At 47.3% G+C, this 26,141-nt stretch overlaps 1 protein-coding gene across 4 annotated transcripts in view; it reads left to right on the top strand.

Moving 5' to 3' along the window:
- Nucleotides 1–3,520, top strand: part of Nab2 (Nuclear polyadenosine RNA-binding 2) — a 50,802-nt gene extending 47,282 nt beyond the window's left edge. For all 4 annotated transcript variants that reach the window (XM_077678919.1, XM_077678918.1, XM_077678916.1 and 1 more), the window contains 2 exons: nucleotides 1,284–1,351; nucleotides 3,379–3,520. In XM_077678919.1, coding sequence (XP_077535045.1) covers nucleotides 1,284–1,299 — 16 coding nt within the window. In that variant the 3' untranslated portion in view covers nucleotides 1,300–1,351; nucleotides 3,379–3,520. The remainder of the gene's footprint in view (nucleotides 1–1,283; nucleotides 1,352–3,378) is intronic.
- The last annotated feature ends 22,621 nt before the right edge of the window (nucleotides 3,521–26,141 follow it).

The following is a 26,141-nucleotide window of genomic DNA, read 5'->3' as shown; positions in this document are numbered from 1 at the left end:
AGAAAAACAAGAGCATCGACATTCACATGTAGATTTTGCCCTGTTTGTCTAGATTATTGTACAGTGTAGACCATTTATAACATTACCGCTTGTAGTGCGGGGGCGCTGCTGGATATAATGTGGGTTTTCTTGGCCGCTGGTATGCCTCACATAGAGAACTTGGTGCGTAAGCGTAACACTTTTAATGCGGTTGGCCAAAAAACAATACTGTTTATAGTGCTCTCTTTTTTTTTTTTTTTTTTTTTTTTTTGTGGGTCCACTGATCAACCGGTGCAGCTGGAGCATCATTTCAGGGACGCAAAAAAGATAGAAAAAACGTGATTCAGCCGTTCAACGCAGCTTGAGAGAAAGGACTCCCCTACAACTTAGACACACCAATTTTTTTTTTTTAAATAGGCACCTCTTAGTTCGCATGTTCTGTTTCCACTCGCGTGATAACCACACCTGCCCTTGTTCTGGGCACACCTCTGATAATAGCAAGCCCCCCCCCCATTGTGAGCACGGTGAGTTGTTATGATTATAGAACCTTGTGCAGATGAGCCACCACGCTTTTCCTTTTCGAACATCTGGAGATATCGAGCCAAAATGTGACGCTGGAGGTTTCCACTAGTTGTGCTGATAAGCAACCGCCTTTGGCATCCCAAATGCAAAGCACCGATGGAAAAAAAAAGGAAAGAAACAAAGAAATAAAAATTTAACTTTTGTTTTTATCGCGTCTCACCGGCATGAGCCGGGCTGCTTCCCCGGCATGAGCCGGGCTGCTTCCCTCTCTGCGGCATCCGTTCTTCTAGACGCTAAGAAACGCAGGTCCCTCCAAACATAAACACAAAGTATAAGTTACAGCTGCACTAGCAGTTTGTAAGACTGTGCAGCAGAATCTGATGCAGGGAAAACAAAAAGGCGAACTAAAGACCGTACCTTTTTTGAATAGCGTTCGTTTGAGTGACGAGTGAACGGTAGTTTATGATGTGATTGGATCTGTGCATGTTTTGTTTATAGTGCGCTTTCAATTATAGGGGGGATTTTCACGGCTCCCACGACTTGCATTATAAGCGGTCTGCTTACATTGTATTTGTTTTCATTGTTGCGTGAATTATACCTCAAGAAAAAAAAAAATAAAAGCTTGATGGCTGAAGGAAGCCACCAAGCTGCAGCACATTTTTGCTCATAACCAGGCAGGGCTTGCCCGCTGTTCTGGTGGATAGCCTGAGCAAGGTTGCATGCTTGTTCGCACCTCTAGAAACAGCCTTGCGTGACGAACGTTTGGTCTCACTGCTTTTCAGCGCGGCAGTGGCGTGAGCTACGAGAACTGGCTGCAACAGCACGGGCCTTTCGAGGTGCAGTCGGTTAGGTAAGCATCATTCGTCAGCCTACGCGTAGCTTAGGGCAAAGCATGCAGCTGTTGGTATCTTCGGAACGTGCACCGATCCTGGAACGATCCTGGAAAAGTTTTCTTTTGCAGCCCGTTGGGAAATGCATCATTTTCACAATTCTAATGTGCCTCGTGAAGTGCGAATCTGCTTCTTGGCCAAAACCAGCCCGAACAGTGGAGAAAAAAGGAAGAGCAAGAGATCGGTGTATAACCGTGTTCTCTTTTTGTGGAACATGCAGTTGTTAGTCGGCACCGTGTCCTGTTTATCGTGGCCTGTACATTTTCGTCAATGTTTCGGGGTGCTTTCCACCGAGAAATGTACTTCTTAGGACAGATTAGAGCCATTTGATTCATTTGAGCTGATTTTTAAAGCGAAAGCTTTGTTGGTGGGACTGACGGCATCCTGTCACAAAACTAATGCATTTCCCTCATACACCGGTTGGTCGACCGAGGAGCTCTGATACGATATCTGGGCACACGGCACGTGCGTGAAACAGGGCTTGCATTGTGTCAAAACGGCTACCTAAAAATTGCGAAAAAGGAACGGTCTAGATAAGACGATGCACACATCGACCATCGAGAAGGAGTACAATATTATACCTTTATCTCATAAACCACGTATCGGTACACATGCAGATCGTTCATGAATGCGGTTACTTAGTGTGCAAAAAATCATCACGTGGGCTCGTTTTTTGTTTGCAATTTGGGTCCTTGAAGGTCTGACGATCGATTGGGTGTGCACTTTCAGCGAGGTTTGCACGCACTTTTAGCGAAGGTTTTGATGATGCACTTTTGAGGCAGTTTTGGTGCAATAAAACTTTCACGCTTATCTCAACTTTCTTTAGGATGGGATGTTTTTTAATAAGGCATTCGTAACGAGACACCACCGGAAACTGGTGTATGTTTGGGCAAAACGGAAGGGAAACACTGTAGTACAATTCGCTGTGTGCCGCTCCTGAAAGCCATAGAAAGGGGACCACCGTTGTAATCTCAGCTTCAAAGTGTTGCCGTAGCGGGCAGCAGCTGATTTGCAGCAATTTTCAAAATGTGCGTCTCTCTAGTCTGCCTCATTTTTGTGTGGTTTACCTCGACCATGCGGAGGAAATGCTGTGGTCGGACTTTCTGTGTACAGCGCAAAAAGTGCCTCGAATATTGGGATCCACTCTATCTGCTCACATGTCAACCCTATACATTCCGTCCATGAGGCAAAGTGTAACACCGCAAGCACAAGTCTATTGAAGAAATTCCTTCTCTCTGCAAAGCATATGCTTTTTGGTTAAACGCTTTATACTTCCATATAAAGCATATGTGGAAGTAGCACGGGGAAGCTATTAAAACAGTGAACTGCACTTGTGGTGGACCTTAGTTGTGTCATAGCTCGAATAAACTGCAACTTCTGTATTTTTTTTTTAAGACTGCTCTTTTTAAAGGGCTACTCGAACGAGAAAATTTTGGTCTGTCCCTCAATTCAGCTGCCCAGCCATAAGATAAAAAAAATTCTGAAATGAGAACATTGTGTAAGCAAAAAACTTCCCAAACTACCAAATCTGGCACAGTGTTTCATACTCGTCAACATTGTTCAGCAAAAGGAAACATTAGGCATACTTGAAGAGAGACATCAATGCATAACTGGTGAATTAAAAATGCATGTGGGCTTGTTTTTTGTGGCTGCAAATAACAAAAAATGCCAAAAATACAAAAAGGGCTAGCGCTGAACATGAGATGCTTGAGCCTCGAGCCCGACAGTTGCAAAAGGTGCCAACAGGTGACGCACAAGCAGTGCAAATGCGGGAAAATTGAATTTTAGCAAACGTTGATTACGTTTATCATGGAAGAACCGAGATAGGAGGTTGAAGGAGGGGAGGCAGTTGCGTAGCAGTTACGTGCAGAAGACTATCGTCTTTTGACATTTCCAGCGAAGCGAGCAGATACGCGGCCAGTGTTTTGTTTGTTTGCTTTCTTGAGGTTAACTAACTTTTCTTGGATTGCTCCCTCCTTGCCTGCAGATGTTCCTGAGTCAAGATGAATGCCCCCCATCCTCATCTTTGGCACCAACATGTTCCCGGAGTTGGCGTTGTTGTAAATATAAACACGACTTTTACGAACTGCAAAAAAAAAAACGGAAAAAAGAATAGGTTTTCAATTGACTCCAGGTGGTTGTTGCCTTTGATTTCTTCCTCTTTTGCGCTAGCGGCCCTCTAGCTGCTCATTTCAAAGAGTATGAGTGCCACCTATATGACCATGACCAATATACTAATGTCTGGCTTAGTGGAACAGCATCAGCCACAGCATTTACCCTTCAGTCTATTCAGGTTTTCTTTTTGCACGGACAATGCTTGGTGCACAAAGCTGAGGTTGCCATTTAATTTGGACATGTGTGCAGTGGAGGCTGGAATCAAGCATTTAAGCACATTTAAACACACAAAGCACAAGTTTGGGTCGTTCAAAACATTGCCTCGTTAAATCATACTGGCTCTACTTTTAACGCACACTTCACTCAAATAAGCTATATAATTACGATAAAAGAGAATGGCCATGCGACCCACTAGCTCATTTCCCACAACAGAACCTATGATGTCATACACGCCAGCTCTGCAATTGGCTGAGGCCGGCAAAAGCTAAGGAAAATTAGGCACAGCTTATCCCTTTACAGCCCAGCCCACACAAACGTGTGGGTCAACAAATTCGTTTAACCTGACGCGGTGGCTCAGTGGCTAAGGCGTTGCGCTGCTGAGCACGAGGTCGCGGGTTCGATTCCCTGCCGCGGCGGCTGCTTTTCTGATGGAGGCGAAAAGCAAAAACGCCCGTGTGTACGAGATTTCGGCGCACGTTAAAGATCCCCAGGTGGTCAAAATCAATCCGGAGCCCTCCACTACGGCGCGCCTCATCGCGTGCGTTGCGTCGGCGCGTTAAACACTACAATCAATCAATCAACAAATTTGTTTACAAAGTGGCACCTGTTTCGGTTTCACAGCCTTGGGGTAGTCGCTGCACACGCTTCCAAGACTTTATTGGTTTTGGTAGTTCACTCATTTCGCCACCAGGGGGCCAAAAATCGAACCGTAAAAACAGCGCCTTAGCCGGCGCATTCATGCAAGCCGTCTTCAAGATGATAACTGATATTTCTTCTTGCTATTCTCGTATTTTCTGAATAACAAGCGCAGGACACGACTTGCAGGACTTGGAAAAACACGATCGGCTAAAAAATACACCCGTTCCTTCGTGTGCGGTCCGTCATCACGCTTGAAAAATGCACCCACACGTGTGGGCTGGGCGGTAAAGGCTAGCGGGCTCGTACTGCAGTGCCAACGACAAATAATTTTTTCTTGCTTTCTTGGTAACTCATTTATTCACGGTTTTGTGCTGGCTCGTTGGTAATGTTTTCTTGCGCCGTAACTTTGAACTAGTTCCGTAATAACTTGTGATAACAATATGAATTATAATTATTATCTTCACGAAATCATATTTATAATATAAGTACTCCTGAAAACAGTATAAAAATTAAAAATGCAGCTTTCCTGCGCCTGATGCCGATTTTAAGGTATTCTTACTTCCTGCAGATCTACTAATAGAAGCCCAGCCCACACGTGTGGGTTTGTTTTCCGTGTGAAATACTCTGAGCTTTCCAAAGGGAAAGCATGGGCCATTTACGTTTAACACCAGCAATTTTCTCCACCGAACACACCAGAGAAGCCCTGCCTCGTGTGCGCGGTGAATATTGGCACGAACTATTATTGTCCGGTTACCTTGTCCTGAGCCTCATGCCTTCCTCTTTTCGGCATATGCCCCACTGGTACCACTGGGCAATCTAGTTTGATGGGGAAAGGGTGTCGCCCTGTCGTCGCTACCCTAGAGTGTTTGCAGTTCACGAACGTTCTCAATCTAATTCTATGGTACTGGAAGGAACAGCGTTCTGAGATAAACGCATGCTTTGGCAAAGAGTAAATTTCTGGTACGCACTGGGGCCTCAGGGGTCACTAGTCATTTTTTATTATTTTTTGCTTTGTGGAACAGTGTCCACAATAACGAGACACCCCGAACCACACCCCGATCCACAACAATCTATGCACAACTTTATTCTGAAATTGCAATTTGCTCAAACAAAATCGCTATAGCACGGGTTGTTTGAGTGGGTCCTCGGCCATGAACTGGCCAACTAACCTCACATTCCAAGAACGGGCCCATTCATTCAATCAAGTGTGAACCATGCACCAGCAATTGTCTATTTTCCCTCCTCACCCCTTTCCTTCCATTGCGACCACTGGTCCTCCTTTTCCAATAAATGTTCTCTACTTCTGCCACGTATCGTATTTACGTCTTTCTTCACTCTCACAAGAGCGAAGAAAGACGTAAATACGATACAAAACGCGTTTTGTATCGTATACAAAAAACGCGTTTTTTGTCTTATCCCGTATCGTCGTCACGTGACGACGATACGGGATCTGTCACGTTCACGTGTGACACGGCACGCAGTATTCTACAAGCTTTACGTCTCCCGTTCATAGTTTTGAAAATTTTAGTGAAGTGGGCACATTAGCCCCTCAAAGCTCCTTATTCCTGGCCAATCCCCCAAGTGGGTATGTACCATTAAGATTGATTGATTGTGGGGTTTAACGCGCCGACACAACGCAGGCGATGAGGCGCGCCGTAGTGGAGGGCTCCGGATTAATTTTGACCACCTGGGGATCTCTATCGTGCGCCGAAATCTCGTACACACGGGCGTTTTTGCTTTTCGTCTCCATCAGAAAAGCGGCTGCCGCGGCCGGGAATCGAACCCGCGACCTCGTGCTCAGCAGCGCAACGCCTTAGCCACTGAGCCACCGCGGCGGGTACCATTAAGAACGGCGCAACAACAACAACTTTTGTTCTGCTAGCTGCCTGTGTACGAAGATCGTGGCTGTAAGCAAGCCACACGTAATGCGGAACCAGCCTTTGCATCTTCTTCACGGTCGTGAATTGGGTTTTGGTCGCGGCATGAGCTTTCCTTACGTCGAAATTCATTCTCGTTTTGTTTGCTACTGCAAAATTTTATAGTGATCAGAGTTTTTTGTCTGTGCTCCCGCTGTGGGAGTTCAATGCCGACCTCACTCCCGGGGTGCGGAGTGCAAGTCTTGGAGGTGAGCCTCTTGTCCGCAGACTTGCCCCCCCATGCGTATCTTAAAAATGGCCTGAATACCATCCGGGCAGCCCTAGCGCCTAAAGATGGCAGCGTGATCCGGAGGAATAAAGTCAAGCTATTGCAAGACAACTTGGGGGGCAGCTTCTGAAAGGTATCAGATCACAGATGTGAGGCCTTGCGGAAAAAATAGCATCGTGTGCCCCTCGGCAGACCTTTATGCGTTGCAGACCGGCTCATAATCAGAATCAGAAAATGATTTTATTAGGCAATGGATAGATTACAAAATTTTTGTATACAGAAGGAGGTCCCATAGAGACTGAAACGGGACCTCCTTCCTATATTAGGGAACATAAGCAATATATTTGAAGCAGCAAACAGTAGTTACGAAAAACAAATAATAAAATACATAACAGGCAACACAAGATATTCCACAACAAAAGAGCGAAAAAAAGAAAAAAAAATATGCAGGCGTAATTAAAACAAGGTAAAATTAAAACTAAACAAGGGTAATTCAACATTCCTAATTGTGAGATCGACACAAGTTGGAAAACAGCAATAATGGGAACGCAAAAAGAAACCACATTTATTCACAGTGGTATACAACAACCACCAATGAGGTGAGAGATGAAACGTTTATTTGAACTGAAAGGTCTTCATTGAACTAGGGTAGGTTCCCTCTTTCCAGGGCCCCTGTTTCCTCTGCCCCAGTCTTGGCCCTAAAGATCAGATACTTCTGAACCCCAGGGTCAGAGCTGGCCAGAGCTGCCTCCCATAGCTCATATAACTTGGTGTTGGTGTTTACTGAGGGCCATATAGTACGACAAACCCAGGATGCATGGAATAGGGTGGATATTTCACCGCATTTATTACGTGCGTTTGTGAATTTCTCGGGGAACATCTTCGATAGCCTGAGGATGTTGGGATAGGTATTCGTCTGTATTTGTCTAAGAGGCTGTGGAAAGGTTGCCATGAAAAAGAGACGGACAGAAAGTAGAAAGGCGAAGAACACGAAGAAAAGTAAAAACTATTTAAAATTATGATGATTCTGGCATGGACGTGAGGAACGTTTTAAGTTCTTTTTTGAATTTGCCGATTCCGGTGGCATGGCGCTCCATAGCCGGATAACGGTGAAAAGAGCTGTTTGTTTGCCGTAGTTGGAATGAACTAGAGGTAAAATGAAATCGTGATTACGTGCAAACCTTGTGAAGTTAGTATTTTATAGGCTGCATTCGGGGATTATGAACACAGGAAGCCGATTGTTAAATTTGTTTAAACAATAAGATACCCAGCTTGTATTTGAAACTGTTTTCAATATTTAAAATGTTGTCTCAAGAAGGAGTGCTTTGGCGTCACTGCGGTAAGGACTGCGGGTAAGTATTCTCATACATTGGTTTTGCATAGTTTGAAGGGAGGCAAGGTGGGTGGTAGGTATTGCCCCAAGATGAAATACAGTAATTAAAATGGGAATGAACAAAAGCGTAGTATAACGAAAGTAATGTAGGCTGAGAGAATACATCACGGGACTTAATCAAAACACGTATGCCGTGCGCTATCTTCCTTCTCAGATAAGAAACGTGAGAGTCAAATTTCAAGTGACGGTGGTGGTGGTGGTGGTGGCCCATAAAATGGCGCATACCCACTCAGGGGGATTGGCCAAGAAGAGTGTTTTTTTTTTTTTTTGAACTAAAAAACCAGATTGGCAATAAGGTGCAGTCGAAGAAAGAATTTAGAATATAGCTTGAAGACAGAAATAGAACAAGAAAGAGGAGCGAGAGAGCCTGATCAGAATCATTTCAACAAGGCAGACGAGCCGTCTCTGAAATGAAGGAATGAATGGCTTGACAGACATCCCCATGGCAGTGGCCTATCTGCGTGCCTCCAAACGACAAAAGCACTGGCAAGGTTAGTGGCATTCCAAGACGCCGCAGGGGAGCCTCCAGCAGCCTTCTCCGGTGATGCGAGAATCGGCGGCAAAAAAGGAAGAAATGCTCATCCGATTCAATTTCATGGCAGAAGTGGCACAAGGGCGAGGTTGCTAGATCTGCCCGGTATAGATACCTGCTAAGTGGGGGAACACCACACCGAAACGAAGTCAGCGAAACTTCGCACGAGCGAGTTTGGCAGAAGGCTTCTTTTCCAAGTGACGGTCCAACTGAACCCCTTAAAAAACAGCCTCTTCTTCTGCTTCGATTGAAAACTGATTCAAAAATACTCGTGAGATATAATTACACGTTGGTGAGAGCGAAAAACAACGACCCTGGTTTTAGTGGGATTAATCTGTAGTTTATTATGAGAGCACCAAGCTGCCAAGCTTGCCAGGTCATTGTTTAGTGTTTCTGTAAGGGATTGGAAGCATTTATCAGTGTTAACAATTGTTGTATCATCTGCATAATGTAAGCAATCTGAAGTATTAAGACAGTTCGGTAGATCATTTATGTAAATTATGAAAAGAGGGCCGAGAATAGAACCTTGAAGTACGCCTATATTTGTTATTTTGGGCCTAGAGTAAATTCCTGACACACTAACAACCAGACTTCTGTTGAGTAAGTAATTTTTTATTAATACCACGGGATTACACAGCGTCGCCGACGACGAGGGAGCAGCGCCACAGAGTTGCAACGACGGTGCGCTAGAGTGGACCAGTTACTCCTATTGCTTCAAGCTTCGTAAAAAGAATGTGGTGGTTGATAGTGTCGAACACTTTGGTGAAGTCTACAAATACAGAGCCTGCGTAGTAACCTCCATCAATTGCTTTCTTCAGCTTATCGGTTAAAGATAGCAAAGCGAGGTCAGTGGAATGTGCCACACGGAAACCAAATTAAGAAGGTGTTAGAATCTGAAATTTATTGATTTAATTCGCGATGCGAATTTCAAGTAATTTTTCAAACACTTTACTAAGAAATGGTAGTATGCATATTGGGCCATAGTTGGATATTAGTGCACAGTCCCCCTTTTTAAAAAAAATTCCCGCGCCTTCCCGCGAGGGGAACACGAGTAAATGCAGAGCATTGGGGCGTCAGTACTGATTAAAGGCAGTGTTGCTTCCATCGCTTCTTCCGTGATGCTGGAGTAGCAGACACGAGTAAACGTGGGCACGAGCGTCAACCAAGGAAGGAAGGAGCAACGCAGTGACTGAAACACGAGCGACCGCTAGCCGCTAAATTTGCAGCGCGCGCAGTAGAGGGAGAGCAGTACGGGGGTCTGGAGAGCGCGCATGCGCAAGCAGCGCGCGCCCTTCCACGCCCCACCGCGCTGCTATCACGCACCTGTTACGCCGAGACCGCGACGGAGCGAACGGGCTGACTACGACGCATGCGCGCGCCAGCTGCTGTTGAGAGAGAGGAGGGAAGGAGAGGCGCACCTGCTGCGGACGCGGAACTGTTGACACCGTCCGACGCAGGAACAGGTGAGGCTAAGAAATGCTCTGCATTTAAAACGGGAACGATTTTACCCCTTTTCAGTTCAACAGGAAAAATGCCAATTTTGAAAGTTACGTTGATAATGGTTGCCAAAATATCTGAAGCAGCGTGCGCAATCATTTTTGTGGGTGGGGTGAATACCATCGAGACCAGCACTTTTTTTTTTTCAGGCTGCGGATGACATCATGGACTTCATGAGATGCGGTCGGAAATAAAAAGAAAGATTGGGGCATCCGAGGTAGGGATAGATTGTAATCATTACTGTGGATGTCATAATTATAAAAAAAAATAAATATTTGCTGAAGGACTCAGCAATTTCTAGCGGGCTGTCATAAGTGTCGTTTTTATATTGGACGGTAGTTATGCCAGAGTGCCTTTCGTTCCTGTTCAAGGAAGAGTTGACTATATCCCATTTATTCTTACATTAGATCCTGCATCTTCAATTTTGCGTTCATAATACAGCCTTTTTGCATTTTTCAGCCGTATTCCAAGAGCGTTACAGAATCTTCTGTATCGGTCAAGTAACTTCAAATTAAAAGGCTTGCGTTTTGTTTTTTTATAAAGGTTCTCTTTGGCTTTTAGCTCTCAATAATTTTTCAGTTATCTAAGGGTTGTGAGGACTGGCGTGTATTTTTTTATATTTACGGTTCTGCGTATGGCATTGAATGTGAGACAACAAAATAGAAGAAAACTCTGAAAATGCAATTTGGGGATCGTCTAAAGGTATCACTGAGGGCCAATCAGTGCGCTATACAGCATCAATGAAAGATCCCTTGTCGAAAACATCTCGAATGAAGGATTTTTTAGTTGGAATGGTGTTGCTAGGGAAGCGCAGGAAAATCGGATAATTATCAGAATGTGGGCATTAAGAACGCCTGCGTCGGGTGCAGGTGACAGATTAGAAAGAGCATGATCAGTTAGGGTGCTTACACCATTAATGCAGCGAGTGGGAAGGAAAATTAGGCATTCATACCCAAAACTCTGAAAAGCGCAATTTAAAGAGCTAGGAAAAGAAAGATCAAGGAAGTTTATATTGCAATCGCCCATAATCACTACATTTGTGTCTTCAAGATCTAATGCATGGAAAACTCACATGGAGGGCTTCACAGAAATTAATGACTGACGAGGATGGAGATCGATGTATATCCAAAGATAAAATTCTTATTGTCAAGGTTGAGAAAATTATGGTTTAGTGGCACCCAGACACTTTCGCAGTCAGTTACATTTAACTCTAAGTCATGTCGACATTTATACTTAGTGGCTACATGTATATGGCTACACCTCCATGATTGCTATGTGCACGATGCGAGTACTCACACTTGTAAGACGGGAAACAGAACAAATTTTTGTCGTCGTCGGAAAGCCAGGTTTCAGAGATAGTGATAAGAGAAAAAGGATTTCCAAAAGAGGAAAGAAGATGATGTATGTTGTCGAAATGTTTCCGGATGCTTCTTGCATTTATGTGAATAGCAGAGGAGGAGACAGGCGAGAACAAGCAATTGAGTTGGTCGATTGAGAAGTAGGTAGCCATATGCCATGGATGTATTTAGGTCCAATAGAGGGAGAATTTCGGATAGTATGAAGTTCGCTAGCAGATTTTAGATAGGTCTGCTGCTTCACAAGCGATGCGGAGTACCTTGCTTTCTGTGGTTTTCAAGGCTTTAGTTTGACAATTCTATGTCCATAGGAACTTCCAGCTGCTTGCTTTTTTGAGAGAAAGCGCCTGAGAAAAGAGTGCCTTGTTTCCGGGGGTTAGGTTGTCGTTAATATAGACAGGGCTATCCGCGGTTTCAGGGAATCCGATATCTTTGAAGCACAGTTTAGCCTTTCGCGCCTTGCTTACGAATTCGGCCTTTTTCGTCCGGGAGCAGAAGCGAGCAAGCAGGTTCCTTGGCCCAGCTTTCACGGTCGCAACCCGGTGAACAAATTCGAGATCAGAGGGTGCCAGTTCGCAATCAATAGTAACACCTATGGTCTGCATGATTGTTGCGCAGTCCTCCCCTTCCGTTACCGGGACTCCCTTGATCTCGACGTTGTTTATCCGTGAGTACAGCTCCATTTCCGCTTCTTTCTGAGATAGCGCCGCGTTTTGCGCTTGTGTTATCAGTGCACAAGTCTTCCACGAGGATATTCATGTGTTCAGCACTATTGGCGGTGAGATGTTTGAGTGGCGCCCCCTGGATCTGACGTCAGCTTAGGGACCCGCTCCGCTGTCGTCTGCTACACTCGCCCCGCTGCTACACCCGCGCCGCGGTCGTCCGGTTCTGACTGGCAGCAGTGCCTTTGCTAGAAATCGCTCGCTTTGATGCTTTGGTGCTTTAAAAAGCGTGTTTTCAATCAGATTCTGACGGCTCTGAATAATTTCAAGCTTTGTCCCGCACAATTTTACAACACACGAGGAGAGAGAGAACGACTTTCAGAGAGCATCGCTCCAGGGGTTTATGCAGAATTTCGATTTTGGGGGGGTGTCGGTGGGATGTTTGAGGGGGGGGAAGGGGTGTTGCATAAATCCCTAGGCAGGGTACTTGTGGTTGTGGAATCTTTTTGGGGGGGTGTTAGGGGGGGGTGTATAAATCCCTGCATCGCTCAGACAATCGTGTGTAACTTGCCCTCGTCTTATCTAGCGTATTTGCGAGTTTCAGCGCTCAGAGCTCCTCGATAAGTATTCAAAATGCGTATGCTTCCCTTAACTATTTCTGAGATGCTCTTATGAAGGCTCAACAGTCTAATGCTACGCATCAAGCAGCGGGTCGCACAGCAGGAAATAAAACGGGTGTTTTTCTTTCGTTGTTGTTAGATGAACGTTTTTTTTTTTTTCTGTGCCCAACGCATTCATTTTTCTGCACCGTCCTAAACGTCCTAGGAGGTTTGGGGATGTTTGCGAGGCTCACAAAGTTCGTGTGAACATTCAATGCAATAAGATCTGTGCTACGGCGCAGATAACGTTGTCCACAGTACTCGAAGGCGGCTTTTGTGCACCTAATTTCTATCGAACCATCGATATCGTAACGAAATCGATCTCAACCCGAAAAGTTATGACATGATTACGGTGTTGAAAACTTGATATACTTGCTAACTAACGCAATAAATAGTATACATGCCAATTTTCAGCATAACACAATTCGAAACCAATGAATATGTCCAGACAACTCTTTATTGTTTTCCAACCCATTTAGTCGCAAAGAACAAATCCTGGCCTACTCGGGATGACGTTTGGTGAATTGAAGAATGAATCTTACTCTCTCGTCTTGGACTGAGGAGCCTGCCCACTAACCAGCTCGATTTTACTATTAAAGTTTTCTCCTCCTCCATGGTCCTCCCCCTCTTGAGTGCAGTTTTACTGGTTTTACTATAACGCCTATCTGAATATTGGGATGATATGGCTGCGGTAAATGTGCCGAAATATCCCTCCAAAATCTGAACAAACATAGCCTTACTGTATGTTTGCCTTACAGGTTACTCGTTTTGCTCAATAAGCCTACATACTGGTTAGAAGCCATAAAACCAGCACGCGCCTATTGGCGGTGAGCGCGAACACAGGCGGCGCTGCGAAGCGCGCCTCCGTGACGTCAGCTTAGGGATTCTCGCATTTGTCGTCTGCTTCACTCGGATTGCTCTCCCTGCTGTTTCTTTGCGCTCGGTCAACGTCTGATGCTTGTCCGCACCAGAATTGGCGTGTGGGTTTTTATCATAATAATAGGCTTAAAATAGCATACACTAGCTCATGGTATCAATTAAAGTATAGTTTTGGATACCGCTACGGGAGAAACATTGCCGGCGCCACCCCATTCCTTGCGAAGCCGGTCCTGTGCGGAGCGCGAAGGGTCGGAGCTAGGCGTCAGCTTCTGTATTAAGCAATCTTTCGAGCCAGCTGCTAGTAACCGACAACAGAGAGAATACAGGACCAAAACAAATTCTAGCCCTTCAGGGCTGTCGGCTTTGGCAGAAGGCATCACGATTCCCGGTAATCATATGTAAGGTAAAACAGTTTTTGCAACCTTGCCGAACGCTCGGACGCGTTTTGTCACATCACTTTACGTTGTCAAGGCATGAGAGTTTGCCGACATGCACTATAGACTGCAAAAACTGTAGGTTGAGTTCCAGTGTGTATATACGCGCGTGCTGATTCTATACCAGGCATCTAACCAGTATTGAGGTTTATTGAGCAAAATGAGTCACGTCTTCGTTAAATTTATAGTAACAGATATATGTTTGTTAAGACCTGGAGGGATATTTCGGAACATTTTGCTCAGCCATATCTTCCAGATATTCGGATATGCGTTATAGGAAAACTGCACTCAAGAAGAGGAGGAGGAGTAAGGGGAGGAGGGGAAAACTTTGTTTAACAATTAAATCGATCTGGTTAGTGGGCCGGGTCCTCAGGCCAGGACAAGAGAGTAAAAGAAATTTTCTTCAAATCATAGAACGCCATCCCGAGTAGAATAGGATTTGTTCTTCGCGCCTGGAAGGGTTGACAAGCAATAAAGAGCTACTTGGAATTCTTCTTCGGTTTCGAGTCTTATAATATATGCAGGTATACTATTTATTACGTTAGTTAGCGAGTATATCATGCCTTCAACACCGTAACCATGTCATCATTGTTCGAGTTGAGAGTCAGTTCGTTATGATAACGATGTAATTACGATAGAAATTCGGAGCACAAAAGCCGCCTTCGAGTACTGGAACACGTTGTTTGGGGAGCGATCGCGGTGGCGTAGCACAAACCGTCTCATTTTATTTGCATGTGAATAAACAAAGCACGCTTCAGATATGCACCTTCTTGCACGCAGCCGTAATGAAAGCCAATTTGTGAAGAAGGGAATGTATGCCACACAAAAGGAAGGAAATATCTACACGACCTTTGTGAGGCTCCCAAACATCCCGAAACCTCCTAATAAGAAGTTGGTGACGGAGCAGAAAAATTAATGCGTTGGAAAGAAAAAAAAAGCAAGAAACATTAATCCGATACAAGACAACAACGAAAAAAACACAAGAAAGCCGCTTTATTTCCTGCTGTGCGATGAGCGTGTAGAGGCCGCTGCTTGGTACGTAGTATTAGACTGTTGAGTCTGTAAGGAGCATCTCAAAAATACTGCAGGGAATTTTGAATACTTATCGAGAAGCTCTGATCGCTGATCCTCGCGAATAAGCAAGAAAGGACGAGTTACACACGATCTTCTGACCGATACTCTGAAGAAAGTTGTTCTCTATCTCTTCGTGTGTTGCAAACTTGTGGGGGATACAGCTTCAAATTATTCAGATGCGTCAGAAGTTGGCAAAATAACTGAGTCGCTAAAATACGCTTTTTAACGCACTACAGCAACGAAGCGGGCTATTTCTAGCCAAGGCACTGTTGCCCCTCACAAGCGGAGTGTAGCAGACGACAGCGGCGCGAATACCTAAGCCGACGTCAGAGCCAGGGGGCGCCACTCAAAGATCTCACCGCCAATACGCCTCGAGCGCGGCCTGTAGGGGCGCCACTGAAATCCCCCTAGCGGCCCGTTTCGAAAGCAGCCGCGGGAGTCCGCGTCCCGCTCCCCACTGCCCCTGCTTTTGCGGCACGTTCACGTCCGAGATTTACCGTTTGCGGGCGTTTGAAATCCATGTTTATGTGGAGCAGTCACACTGTTGGCAAATGGGGAGTCTTTACGAGAGTTTAAATGTTTCTGACGCGATCATAGTGTGGTATATTCGGTCTGTATAAGCGCCAGGTGTCTGTCACAGGACAGCGTCGCGGAACCGGCCTATGATGGACACGATTGTAGTTACACTGCCCTGAATTTACTAGCAGTGTCTCCGTAACAACCGGTTCCTCAGATGTTTATGCTACGGATATACACTTCGATGTAAATCAGTTTTGTGCGCTTACATATTCAGCGGAGCCCTCATACCTGACAGCAAGCCAGTTACGTTTGCCAATATTATACCTCTGATATTGATCACTACCATTTACAAGCCAGTCTGTATTAATTCCGGGAATATTCAACAAAAGTACGATGGACAATGCATAATTATACTCTGGGATCAGCACACGATAGAGTCGTCTTGTCGTGAGGTGAGCGCCCGCAAACATTCATCTGCTACATATATCCTCTGGGAGCAGCGCGGAGACGGGCTTAGAGTATAATCTGCGTCCGCGACTAAATCCTTTTTCGAAACATCGTCATATGGCACACGGAGCCTGTAGAATAAAGCAGAAACGAAAATCAGAGGGCCTTATCCCATGCCACACTCTTCCAACGACCCCTTTCATCGCTTGTTGAACTACCTACATATGCATGTATACTTCCAAAAATGCGTCTGCCGTACGATCAACTGTTCGTTGAAGTCGAAAAACAAAAGAACGGTGAACGGGAGTTTTGTGTGTGTGATTACTTAAGCATTCATTGCTTGATTCCGTTCCGCATTTGTACACAGCGTCCCCCTCCCCTCCCCCCCCCCCCCACCTATGTTTCGCGAAATAGCAGTGCATTTCGCGTATAGTTGGTCTGGTGACCCCTATCTGGCTTAAGTTTCGACGAACGTCTTTACCATGTCAGAAGCTGCCCTGTTTTTTTTTATTTCCTTTAGAGCTATTGTGTTTCTTCCGCACTTGCACAGCATTTATTTTTTCGTGGTCTCATATTAGATTGCCTTGGTTCTTGCTATAAGGCGTGTGTGGGCAAATATTTAACGACGCACAGGCTTGGAGTATACTTGACATTTTCCCATGGTTTATATTCTTATAAAAGGCATACTTTATTGTCCGGGATTGGGTTATCATATCCCCGGAACATATTTTTCTGCTACGTATATATTCGAAACGAAGCCGCATTCGTTATCCACGCTGCAAAATGAAGTTAACCTCTCACATCGCCAGTATCAGGTCTAAACGATGCGACAGAGAATTCATTTCTGCTTGACGTATTTGGAGGTGACAGTGGTGATATGCTGCTACCGTCGCCGACGCCCGGAAGAGCGGCGACGAAGTGCGCAGAACCGCATCCCCGGGTATACTCTTGCAGGCGATCGCGTACTCTACGAAGACGCAGCTGCTTTTTAAGCGGACTAAACGCACTCTTTGCTAATATATGTCACCATAACAAGTTTTTTGGGGGCCCGGAAAGGCGAAAAGAAGCAAAACAGAACCAAAACACTGAACGAGCCCCTATCAGCCGCGCAGCGCAACTCCCGTCAACGCCGCGAGAAGCGGCGGCAGGCGGCGCAGCGATCGCGAAGCTCGAGGCGTATACCCACAGCAGGTTTTTTGGAAATCAACCTACATTATTTGTGCCCCATAGTGCATGTCGGCACACTTTCATGCCATGACAACGTAAAGTGACTTGATACAATAGTTTCGAGTGTTAGGCAAGATTGCCAAATCTGTTTTACCTTACATACGATTAGCTGGAATCGTAATGCCTTCTGCCAAAGCCGACAGCCCCGAAGGCCTGGAATTTGTTTTGGTCTTCCCTTTTCGCTGTTGTCGGTTGTCAGCCTGCGGCTGTTACCTTTGTTCGAAAGACTGCTGAACACAGAGGCTGACGGCCTAGCTCCGACTCTTCGCGCTCCGCACAGGACCAGCTTCGCAGCAATGCATGGGCGACGCCGGCAATATTTTTTTCCGGAGCGGTATCAAAAACTATACTTAAAATCACGCCTTCAGCTAGTTTACGCTGTTTTAAATCTTTTATTACGAAAAAAAAGTTCCGCATTTGCGAGATCTGCTGCGGACAAGCACAAAATCTCAACCGCGCGCAAAGAAACAGCATATAGAGCGAGCCCGAGTGAAGCAGACGACAAATGCAAGAATCCCTAAGCCGACGTCACGGAGGCGCGCTCCGCAGCGCCGCCCGTGGTCGCGCTCACCGCCAATAGCTTCCAGCTCGTTCAATCTTTTGTCGATTTCAGAAAAATTCCCCCGCATTTCCCCGAGGGGGAGAATGTGAAAGTGCGAATGCACGGTTGTCGGCGGCGCTTGCGCTCGGCCCCCGCAGCCCACCCCCTCGCCGCCTTCTCTTCCATCTCTTCCATCGGGTTTGTAGTATCACGTGTACACCACGCAGTTATCAAGCCGCTATAACGCCGCTGAGTCGCCAACGCACGCCGCTGACGACGTAGTTTGAATGCGTTAAAGATATAAGGCGCGTCTAACACTGATATCACCGTCGCGTCTGTGGCTTGGTCGGTAGCGCGTCGCGCTGCGGCCCGCAAAGTCCTCGGATCGAAACCTGGCGCCGGATGCTGTTTTTTCTTTAAACAGCACTGCGGACGCCAACGCCGCCGACGCCGCCGCCGCCGCCGGCGGTGGATGGTTTGGGGTCGCTTATAAAGAGCATTCGCTCTTAAAAGTTCACACCAGATAGCTGTGCTTTTACGGTGAACTTGTTAAAGATAGCTTCAACCAGTTCATCAGGACACTCATCGAGTCTGGCTTCAAGCAAGAACTTTTTTGTTCAGCTCAGCAACAGTACTCATGCGCAGAATTCGGCTATGCCGTACAGATATGCGCAACAAGATCAGCGGGAGCTAGCGACAACCAAACAATATGGCAGCAACGACAGTGCAACGACAAAGCAAACGCAAAGAGAACCTTCCAGTCGTACTAACCTGCGCAGTAAAGAATCGTGCGTAAGGCCAGGAACGATGCGTCGTTGCACTGCCGTCGCTGCCAATTGTGCGTCATTCGGTTCAGCACAGGTTACCGCGTTCATCCCTGCTCACCTAGCCTGCGTGAAAGCTAGACTAGTGAGAGATGGTGATGCCCCACTTTCCGTAGCTGAGGTCCTAGAAGAATTTTCCGCAGTTGGGGTAGTGTCTGTGTACCGCTGCAACCGCCCCCAGGGTGACATCTCTGGTCTCACCGTTCCGGGCACTCGATTCCCGTCTGAACTGAACGTCTGGCCAATATATATAGGGTCCGACTAGAGTTCCTCTTATAGCTCCCGCAGGAGCTATATAGAGGTAATCTAGGTCCAACGGCTGTCCCTTCGCCCACTCCAGTACCGATGCTGCTGGTGGCGATACGGCCACAGCACAAAGGTGTGCAAGTCAGCGTCCAGATGCCGCATGTGCGGCGATATACGCACCCAACTTCTTCCTGCTCTTCGGAAGAAGAGCATTGCTGTCTGTGTGGCGGGCCAGACCCGGCAGTCTACTCGAACTGACCCGCTCGAGCAAAAGAACAACCTGTCATAGAGCTGACAGAAAGGCGGCGATGCTCTCGTGCAGAGGCAATCACTGAACTGAATGATCGTCCCACTCGGTATACGCACGGGCCGTAGGCCGAGCTCCGCATTTTGCGGATGCTACGTTTGCCCCGTCTTTTGCTGCGTCCATTGAAAAGATGCCAAGTGGTTGAACGTGTATTCACATCATTTATGGCAAACTTTGCCCGATTCCTATCGTCGAGTAGATGCTGGTCACCTTCTTCATCGAAAATTCGACCAGTTTCGAGCGCGAGTCCACCTCCCCCTCCCATGATTACTGGTGTCGTTATTCCCCCACTATAGTGCCTGTTCCAAACCTGCTGTTCCGCTACCCTCAAACAAGGTACCTAAAAAGAGGACCAGGGCAGTGCGTTCTGACGTCTGCCAGGTTCCCTCAACTGGCCATCAATTGGGCTATGGAAGGTGCAGGTGTCCCTAACAGGCATGTCTCCGCCAGAAGTGTCTCGATGGCCAAGAAGTAAACAAAAAAGGGTCTTCCTCAGGACAGTCAAGATGCCCCTGAGGAAGCAGTATTTGAGATTGCGCTAGATTCACTATGACCGTGCTAAAAGTGCTTCAGTGAAACTGCCGGTCTCTGGGCGCTTCTCGTGCTGATCGCAATTATCTTCTTTCCCTTACGTCCACACATACTGTCATAATTCAAGAAACTTGGTTAATCCCTCAAAAAATGTTTAGGCTTCATAAATTTCATAATTTCGGTTGTATAGGGCTCCGGGTCGAGTCGGCGGCCGCGATCCTGACCTTTGTCTCTTGCAAGTTTTGCCACAAAGTTTCTATGTCGTTTCAGTTGATGTACCCATTAGACCTGCCCATTGATAGGATCAGACCGTTCTCAATAGCAAACGTTTATTTCCCGGTGGGGGTCACCCACTGCTTTCTTCGATATGTGACATTGTTTCAAACAGTAAAAGACACCTAATCCCAGCTGGAGGAGGAGGAGGAACGACTTTAATTGCACAGCATGTCAGCGCAAAACGCGCTGGATGAGAGTGGATCCCTCTTCACAGGAGATTTTCATTTGCATCATGCCTGTTGGGGCTTCCGCACGCACAGGTGCGGCAGGCCGCAGACGCCTGTGAACATGGGCATCAGACAATGATGCCCATTGAAGTCCGACAATGAAGACAATGAAGTCCGACTAATTTCCCCCGGTCATAGGTGTCCCTCAAGGATCCGTTCTCTCCCCAGTTCTCTTCAACATTTTACTTAGTTCAATCCCGCGTGACCCGGAAGTGTCTATGTTTGTGCAGATGACATTGCGTTCTATGCATGTGATTGCGACCTTCAGTCCCAACGGCTCCAAAACTATTTGGATACTTTGACTAGATGGCTCCAAATGCTTCACTTCGCTCTGAACGTAAAAATTGTTGCCCCTTGGTTTTTCCTTTACACTACAACGTGTCAATTTCTCTTACATACCCAAATCATGTCATTAAACAAGTGAATACGGGGAAACACCTTGGCGTTATGCATGATCCCTCCTTCAGTTGGCGCTCCCACATCGCATCTGTACTTTTAAAAGGAGAGCGGGCTCTCGGTAGACTCAGAAGGCTTGCTCACAGCAAATCATGAATGTGTCGAGAAACGTTGATAATTTTGTACAAATTGTACGTTCGTCCAATCCTGGAATTCGGCTGTGCATTCTACGCTGGTACTGCTGCATATAAATTGCGGCCCCTTTTTTGCTTGAAAAACGTGCCCTGCGCTTACTTCTTGGGTGGCCAAGATTTGTTGCTGACACTGTGCTATACCTGTAAGGCGCAACTTCCACCACTAGAGACTCGTCTCCAACTGTTGTCAGTAAATACATTCCTGAGGATGATAGGCTGTCCAACGGGTAGAGAGCAGGCCATATTTTTACAGCAACCTCTTACATTCTTGACGATGCCATGGCCTAGGTTAAGACGCCCTCAGCTCCTGTTTGTCAATTCAATTCTTTCCTGTATTGGCGTTGACTTCTTTTCTATTCAACCATTATCTGCGGGGTATAAGCTAGTGCCGGTTCATGTCGACAACATATTCCGGAAGAATGCCAGCTGCTTCCTGTGCGTATCCTACAAGGCATTTAAGAAGAGCGCGTTGCTCATCGTTCACGTCATGTTGTTATTGCCACTGATGGCTCGCAATATAAATCTAAATCAGCGGCTGGAATTTGTTATTCTGGTCTAGATGGGAGTTTTTCTTTTAGATAGGCTGATTACACTCCCATACTTGAGGCAGAACTACTGGCCATGACTCTGGTCATAAAAAGAATTTCTAGCTCTGTATCGTATGTAATTTTTATAACTGACTCCCTAGCCCTTTGCACTGAATTCCTTTGTCAAATTTGAAAATTCTATTCATCTAAAAACACTTCGCCACTTTTCTCTACATCACATTCTATCTGTAAGTGTTGTGTGGGTGCCTGGACATACAGGTATCCTGCTCAATGAGAGGGCGAACTCATTAGCGGGTTTCGCCTTAGGTGGCCCTGTACTAAATGTATGTCCAAATCTCACAGCTATAACTGCGGCACGTCTTCGTAGATATTTCTCACTCAGGGGGTGGTCCAACGGTATCCTCGATTAACCATAGTATGCTCACTTAAAATTCACATGGAATTCACCGTTTTGTGTTTCCCGCCAGTGTGAAGTGGCCCTCACGGCGACGAGGGGCCGTCTTCCGAAATTAAACCTATTTGGGCAGATCAGGATTGGCATTAACAGACGCATGCTTGTTTTGTAATCAACCCGAACAATAAAAACACTATTAGTTTGAATGCCGCCCTTTCACAGAGCAAAGAAAAGGTTACCTTCCAGTAGAACGTCTTAAACTTGAACTAAACACTTCTGTTTTTCTTTCATTAGGTTCTAGCAGCCTTAATAAAGCAAGCGAAGAAATTTACTTCCTTCTTCACGAATGCATCGTGGCTACCGGAAGACATATAAGATGATTTGTACAATAATTTATCTGGTCCCGCCACTAACCAGCGTAGTTTCTATCCATCATTACTTTCCAATAGAACACTTTTTAAATAATTAGACAAACCTCAAGCCATGGCCAGTCCCCCTCAGTGGGTACGTGCCATTATCAAATGGAGGAGGAGGAGGAGGAGGAGGAGGAGATGAAAAAGAAGAAGAAGAAGAGGGAGAAGAAGAAGAAGAAGAAGAAGAAGAAGAAGAAGAAGAAGAAGAAGAAGAAGAAGAAGATAGCACAGTTGCCGCCGGGATGTATGCTCTGCTCTCCTGCGCTACATTGAAAATTCTAAACGATTCTCTTTATGATTGAGATTGGTCATCCTCGCTTTAATTTTCCAGTTTTTTTTTCTTCTCAAAACCAACTGATCTAAATTATCCTTCCTAGGCGTGTCGTGAATTGATAAGGGTACCATTCATTTTTACAATCCTCTGTTGTTTGGCCGATCCCCTGATTGGGTATGCGCCATTAATTATCAGGATCAACAACAACAACAACAACAACAATCGAAAGAACAAGGGCTCTGCGTCCGCAGCCGTTATCACTCTGCCCTCGTGTTTATGGCCGTACTTGTCGTCACCGTGGCGGGGTACGTCTGCATCATCGGTGTATGCATTCACCGTATCGTCCAGGACCGCCACGAGTTCTACCTCGCCCACCGAGTTCACCTGGCCACTGAGAACACTCCCTCTCGGCAGGCGCGCAACGACCCGGAGGCAGCCATGGCTTCCAGCAACAGAACGGGGCCCAACGCCGGCGCAGCGGTACTCCGACTGAACGCCACGGGTAGCAAGGCCAACCGGTGCACTTCTTCGCTCCCGGCGCATCCTTGCAACAGAACAGGAACGGCGTCCTCAAGGTCGACTGGCGTGCGGCCACCCCTGCGAAGTGCCCTGCCCTCCCGGGTGCAGCCCCAGTTCGTCAACGCCACGGACAGATATTCCCACTTTGCGTTGAACGAGAAAGAGAAGCACAAGTTGGCGCCTCTCCAGTACTACCGGTGTGCTCACGACAGCATGGCTACAAGAAAAAAACGTATACAGTGCAGTGGCAGCGCGTTAGGCTACTACTGTGGAGGCACGGATTATAATTTGTTTTTGACCGAGCAACACCAATGTTTTTTCGCTTTACCTTAATAAAGCTACGGTGCAATCTTTACGTTGCAAATTTCTCGGAGATCCGCTCTAGCAATCAAGTACAACGACAACACAAATAGGTGTCTGTGCATGGCACATACCCACGTGGGGGATTGGCCAGGAATCGGGCGTGAGAAGGGCTAATGCACCCGCTTAAAGGAGTACTGACACGAACTTTCAAAGCTGAGATCCGCTCTAGCAATCAAGTACAACGACAGGACGACGAAGAAGGAGCGGTCCGTTTGTGTTCTTCCCCTGCTCGTTGTTTTCGCCTGAACTCGTGTTTTTCGGCTGGGTTTTCACCTCCAGTGACCTGTAACGACGCTGTACCATCTCTGGCCCCTCCACGGTCCGACGGCAAGCAAAAGGATGACCCTTCGGGGTTTTCCTCTGCATCGGATCCCGCCCACCGGCCGCTAGGCCTAACCACTCTGTCTCTGAGTCACTGGCGGGTGCGACGCCGCGCACCTATGTCACGAATGTCGGAAAAGCTCTGCGTAGCGCTATCCACTCAACCTGGGACGACGGTCGCTGCATCTGACATCGCTTCAAGCCCGGCACTGGATGACCCGCTGCCAATGGAGGTAACGCTACCGTCCCCGCTACCCCCGGCCGACCCCTCTACTTTACCAAAGCGGCCATCAGACAAAGGTGCGGCCCAGGTTACGACTGAGGTTTCCCCCTCGCCGGCGGCCAAACGGGTGTGTTCATCTGTCGCAAACACATCCCTGCAAGGGACCGATGGACGGAATACAGCACCGACAGCTACTTCATCCCGTACAGCCACCGCCACTTCCCAGGGCCCTAAAACCAATGGGCAGAGTTCCTCGGTGTACAAAGTTGCCATCAAACCTCGAGAGCGATTCAACATCCTCTCTCTTCCGACAAAGACACTGAAGCAGACGCTCGACGGATGCTTAGGAACAGCCGGATTTGCTGGCTACGCATACCACAACCGAACCAACACAGTATCTGTCTGGGTGTCGTCTCTTGAGGCTGTCCAGCGACTGTGCGCACTGGATCATATTCTTCTGTCGGCAGAAAAACAGCTACCTATACAAGCGTACCTGCTGTCCGGTACTGACATCCGACGCTATGTTGTTTCGGGAGTAGACCCCGGAGAGAATCCCGAAGACCTGCGGGCCAGTATCCGGTGCTCCACGCACCAGGTTCTTCTTGTCCGATACATGGGAGCTGGCCGCACGTGTCTCGTAACCCTTCGAGGCCCGTTAGAGCCGCCGGATCGTCTTTTCTACAACGGCTGCGTTCTTCGCCCACGTCCATACAAGGCCGGAGTGGTGCATTGTTATCAATGCTTCCGTCAGGGACACATGAGCAAGTCGTGCCCATTCCCTGTCACAGAATTACCAGTGACAACGGCCTCGGAACCACCGGCTTCTACGGCATCAGAGGCACTGGCTACGTCATCGTCCGTCTCACCGCAAGTTAAGTTTCGATGTGGTCTGTGTCGGACGGATGAACATGACATCACGGACAAAAAGTGCCCTACTAAGTGCAAAGCTACTCGCGCTAAGCGACGCGCGTTCCGACGCCAGTCCAAGCCCAACGATATTCCTCTGTCCAACCGTTTCGGCTGTTTGGCAGAGGAGAGCGAAGAAGTAGCAGAAGAAGACGCTCTGGAGCCTTTGGATTTCTACCAGCCATCGTACCGGGATGTGCTCCGCGGGTCCCGGCGACAGAAGAAACAGCACAGTCAAACAGTGCAATTGTCACCGGTTACGGAAGAGCTAGGGGAGATAGACCAGCAGTTGGCTTTGCTGCAATCTGAGGTGACTAAGCTCACACAGCGCCGTGCCCGCTTAATTCATCGACCGCCCCGTCAGCCTCCACCGAAACAAGACCGGTCGAGTCAGCCCCGTTTCGCCCCATCAAGCATGACCCCACCAAAGCCTGTCCCTTCTGCTTTCACACACCATGAGCTTCTACAGTTTGTGGTGCAGCAGCTGCAGAACTTGGTGTCCGTGTTAGCAGCCCAACTAGGTTAAGTCTCATTTCACTATGCCTGTGCCACAATATATAGTCCAATGGAACTGTCGCGGCCTCACAGCAAAGATTGGAGAGCTTCGGGAACGTGTTCGCCTAGGCAAACTGCGAGCTTGGGCTTTCCTACTACAAGAGACAAACTCTCTACCTCGCCTACCAAATTTTACGGCTTACGCTACGCCATCCATACATGACCGGCGCTGTGGCTCCAATGGAACTCCGCCAGGCAAAGCCGCCATCTACGTGCTCACGGCTTATCCGCAGACTCAGATCCCCCTAGACATGTGGTGTACGGAATGGCAAGAAGTGGTTGCAGTGAAAGTTCAACTGCCCAAGTCAGCAATAATCTTGGTGTCATGTTATGTACGCCCACACAGCGGACGTGCGCCTCGTCTAAGATTGGGCTGGTTAACATCTCTACGGCATTCCCACGCTGCCTGCCCAATACTTGTGGCCGGGGACTTTAATGCCCCTCATTGCTACTGGGGTTATGCTACCTCAAGTGCACGCGGACGGGTGCTACTTGACTACTTCAGCGATGCGCACTTCACCCTGCTTAACGATATCTCATGTCCTACGCGCCGATGTACTCATCCCCGGATGCCACCCTACTCGCCCGACTTAACCTGGTGGCTTGGAAATGATACGGTCTCCTGGCACCGAGAGGCCGACTGCTGGGGCAGTGATCACCATCCCATCATGCTTGGCATTGTCCCAACCATGACGCGTCGCTTACGACGACGCTGCACTGTAACAAACTGGGATGTGTTCCGGGGCAACATCAACACAATGCTCACGGTGCCAAGTCCGGACCCCATCACTCTCGTTAAGGAAGCCCTTCGAAGCGCCTGTGAGGACACATGGGTAGAGGAATCCCGTCCGAAGCCTGACCTTCGACTCTTACAGCTATGGGCCCAGCGCAAACAA

The sequence above is a fragment of the Haemaphysalis longicornis genome, unplaced genomic scaffold (genome assembly GCF_048455015.1).
Source record: "Haemaphysalis longicornis isolate Haplotype H1 unplaced genomic scaffold, Haemaphysalis longicornis Haplotype H1 scaffold_7, whole genome shotgun sequence".
NCBI lineage: Eukaryota > Metazoa > Arthropoda > Arachnida > Ixodida > Ixodidae > Haemaphysalis > Haemaphysalis longicornis.
The sequence above is the reverse complement of the archived record's forward strand: the minus strand, read 5'-3'. Positions and strand labels throughout refer to the sequence as shown.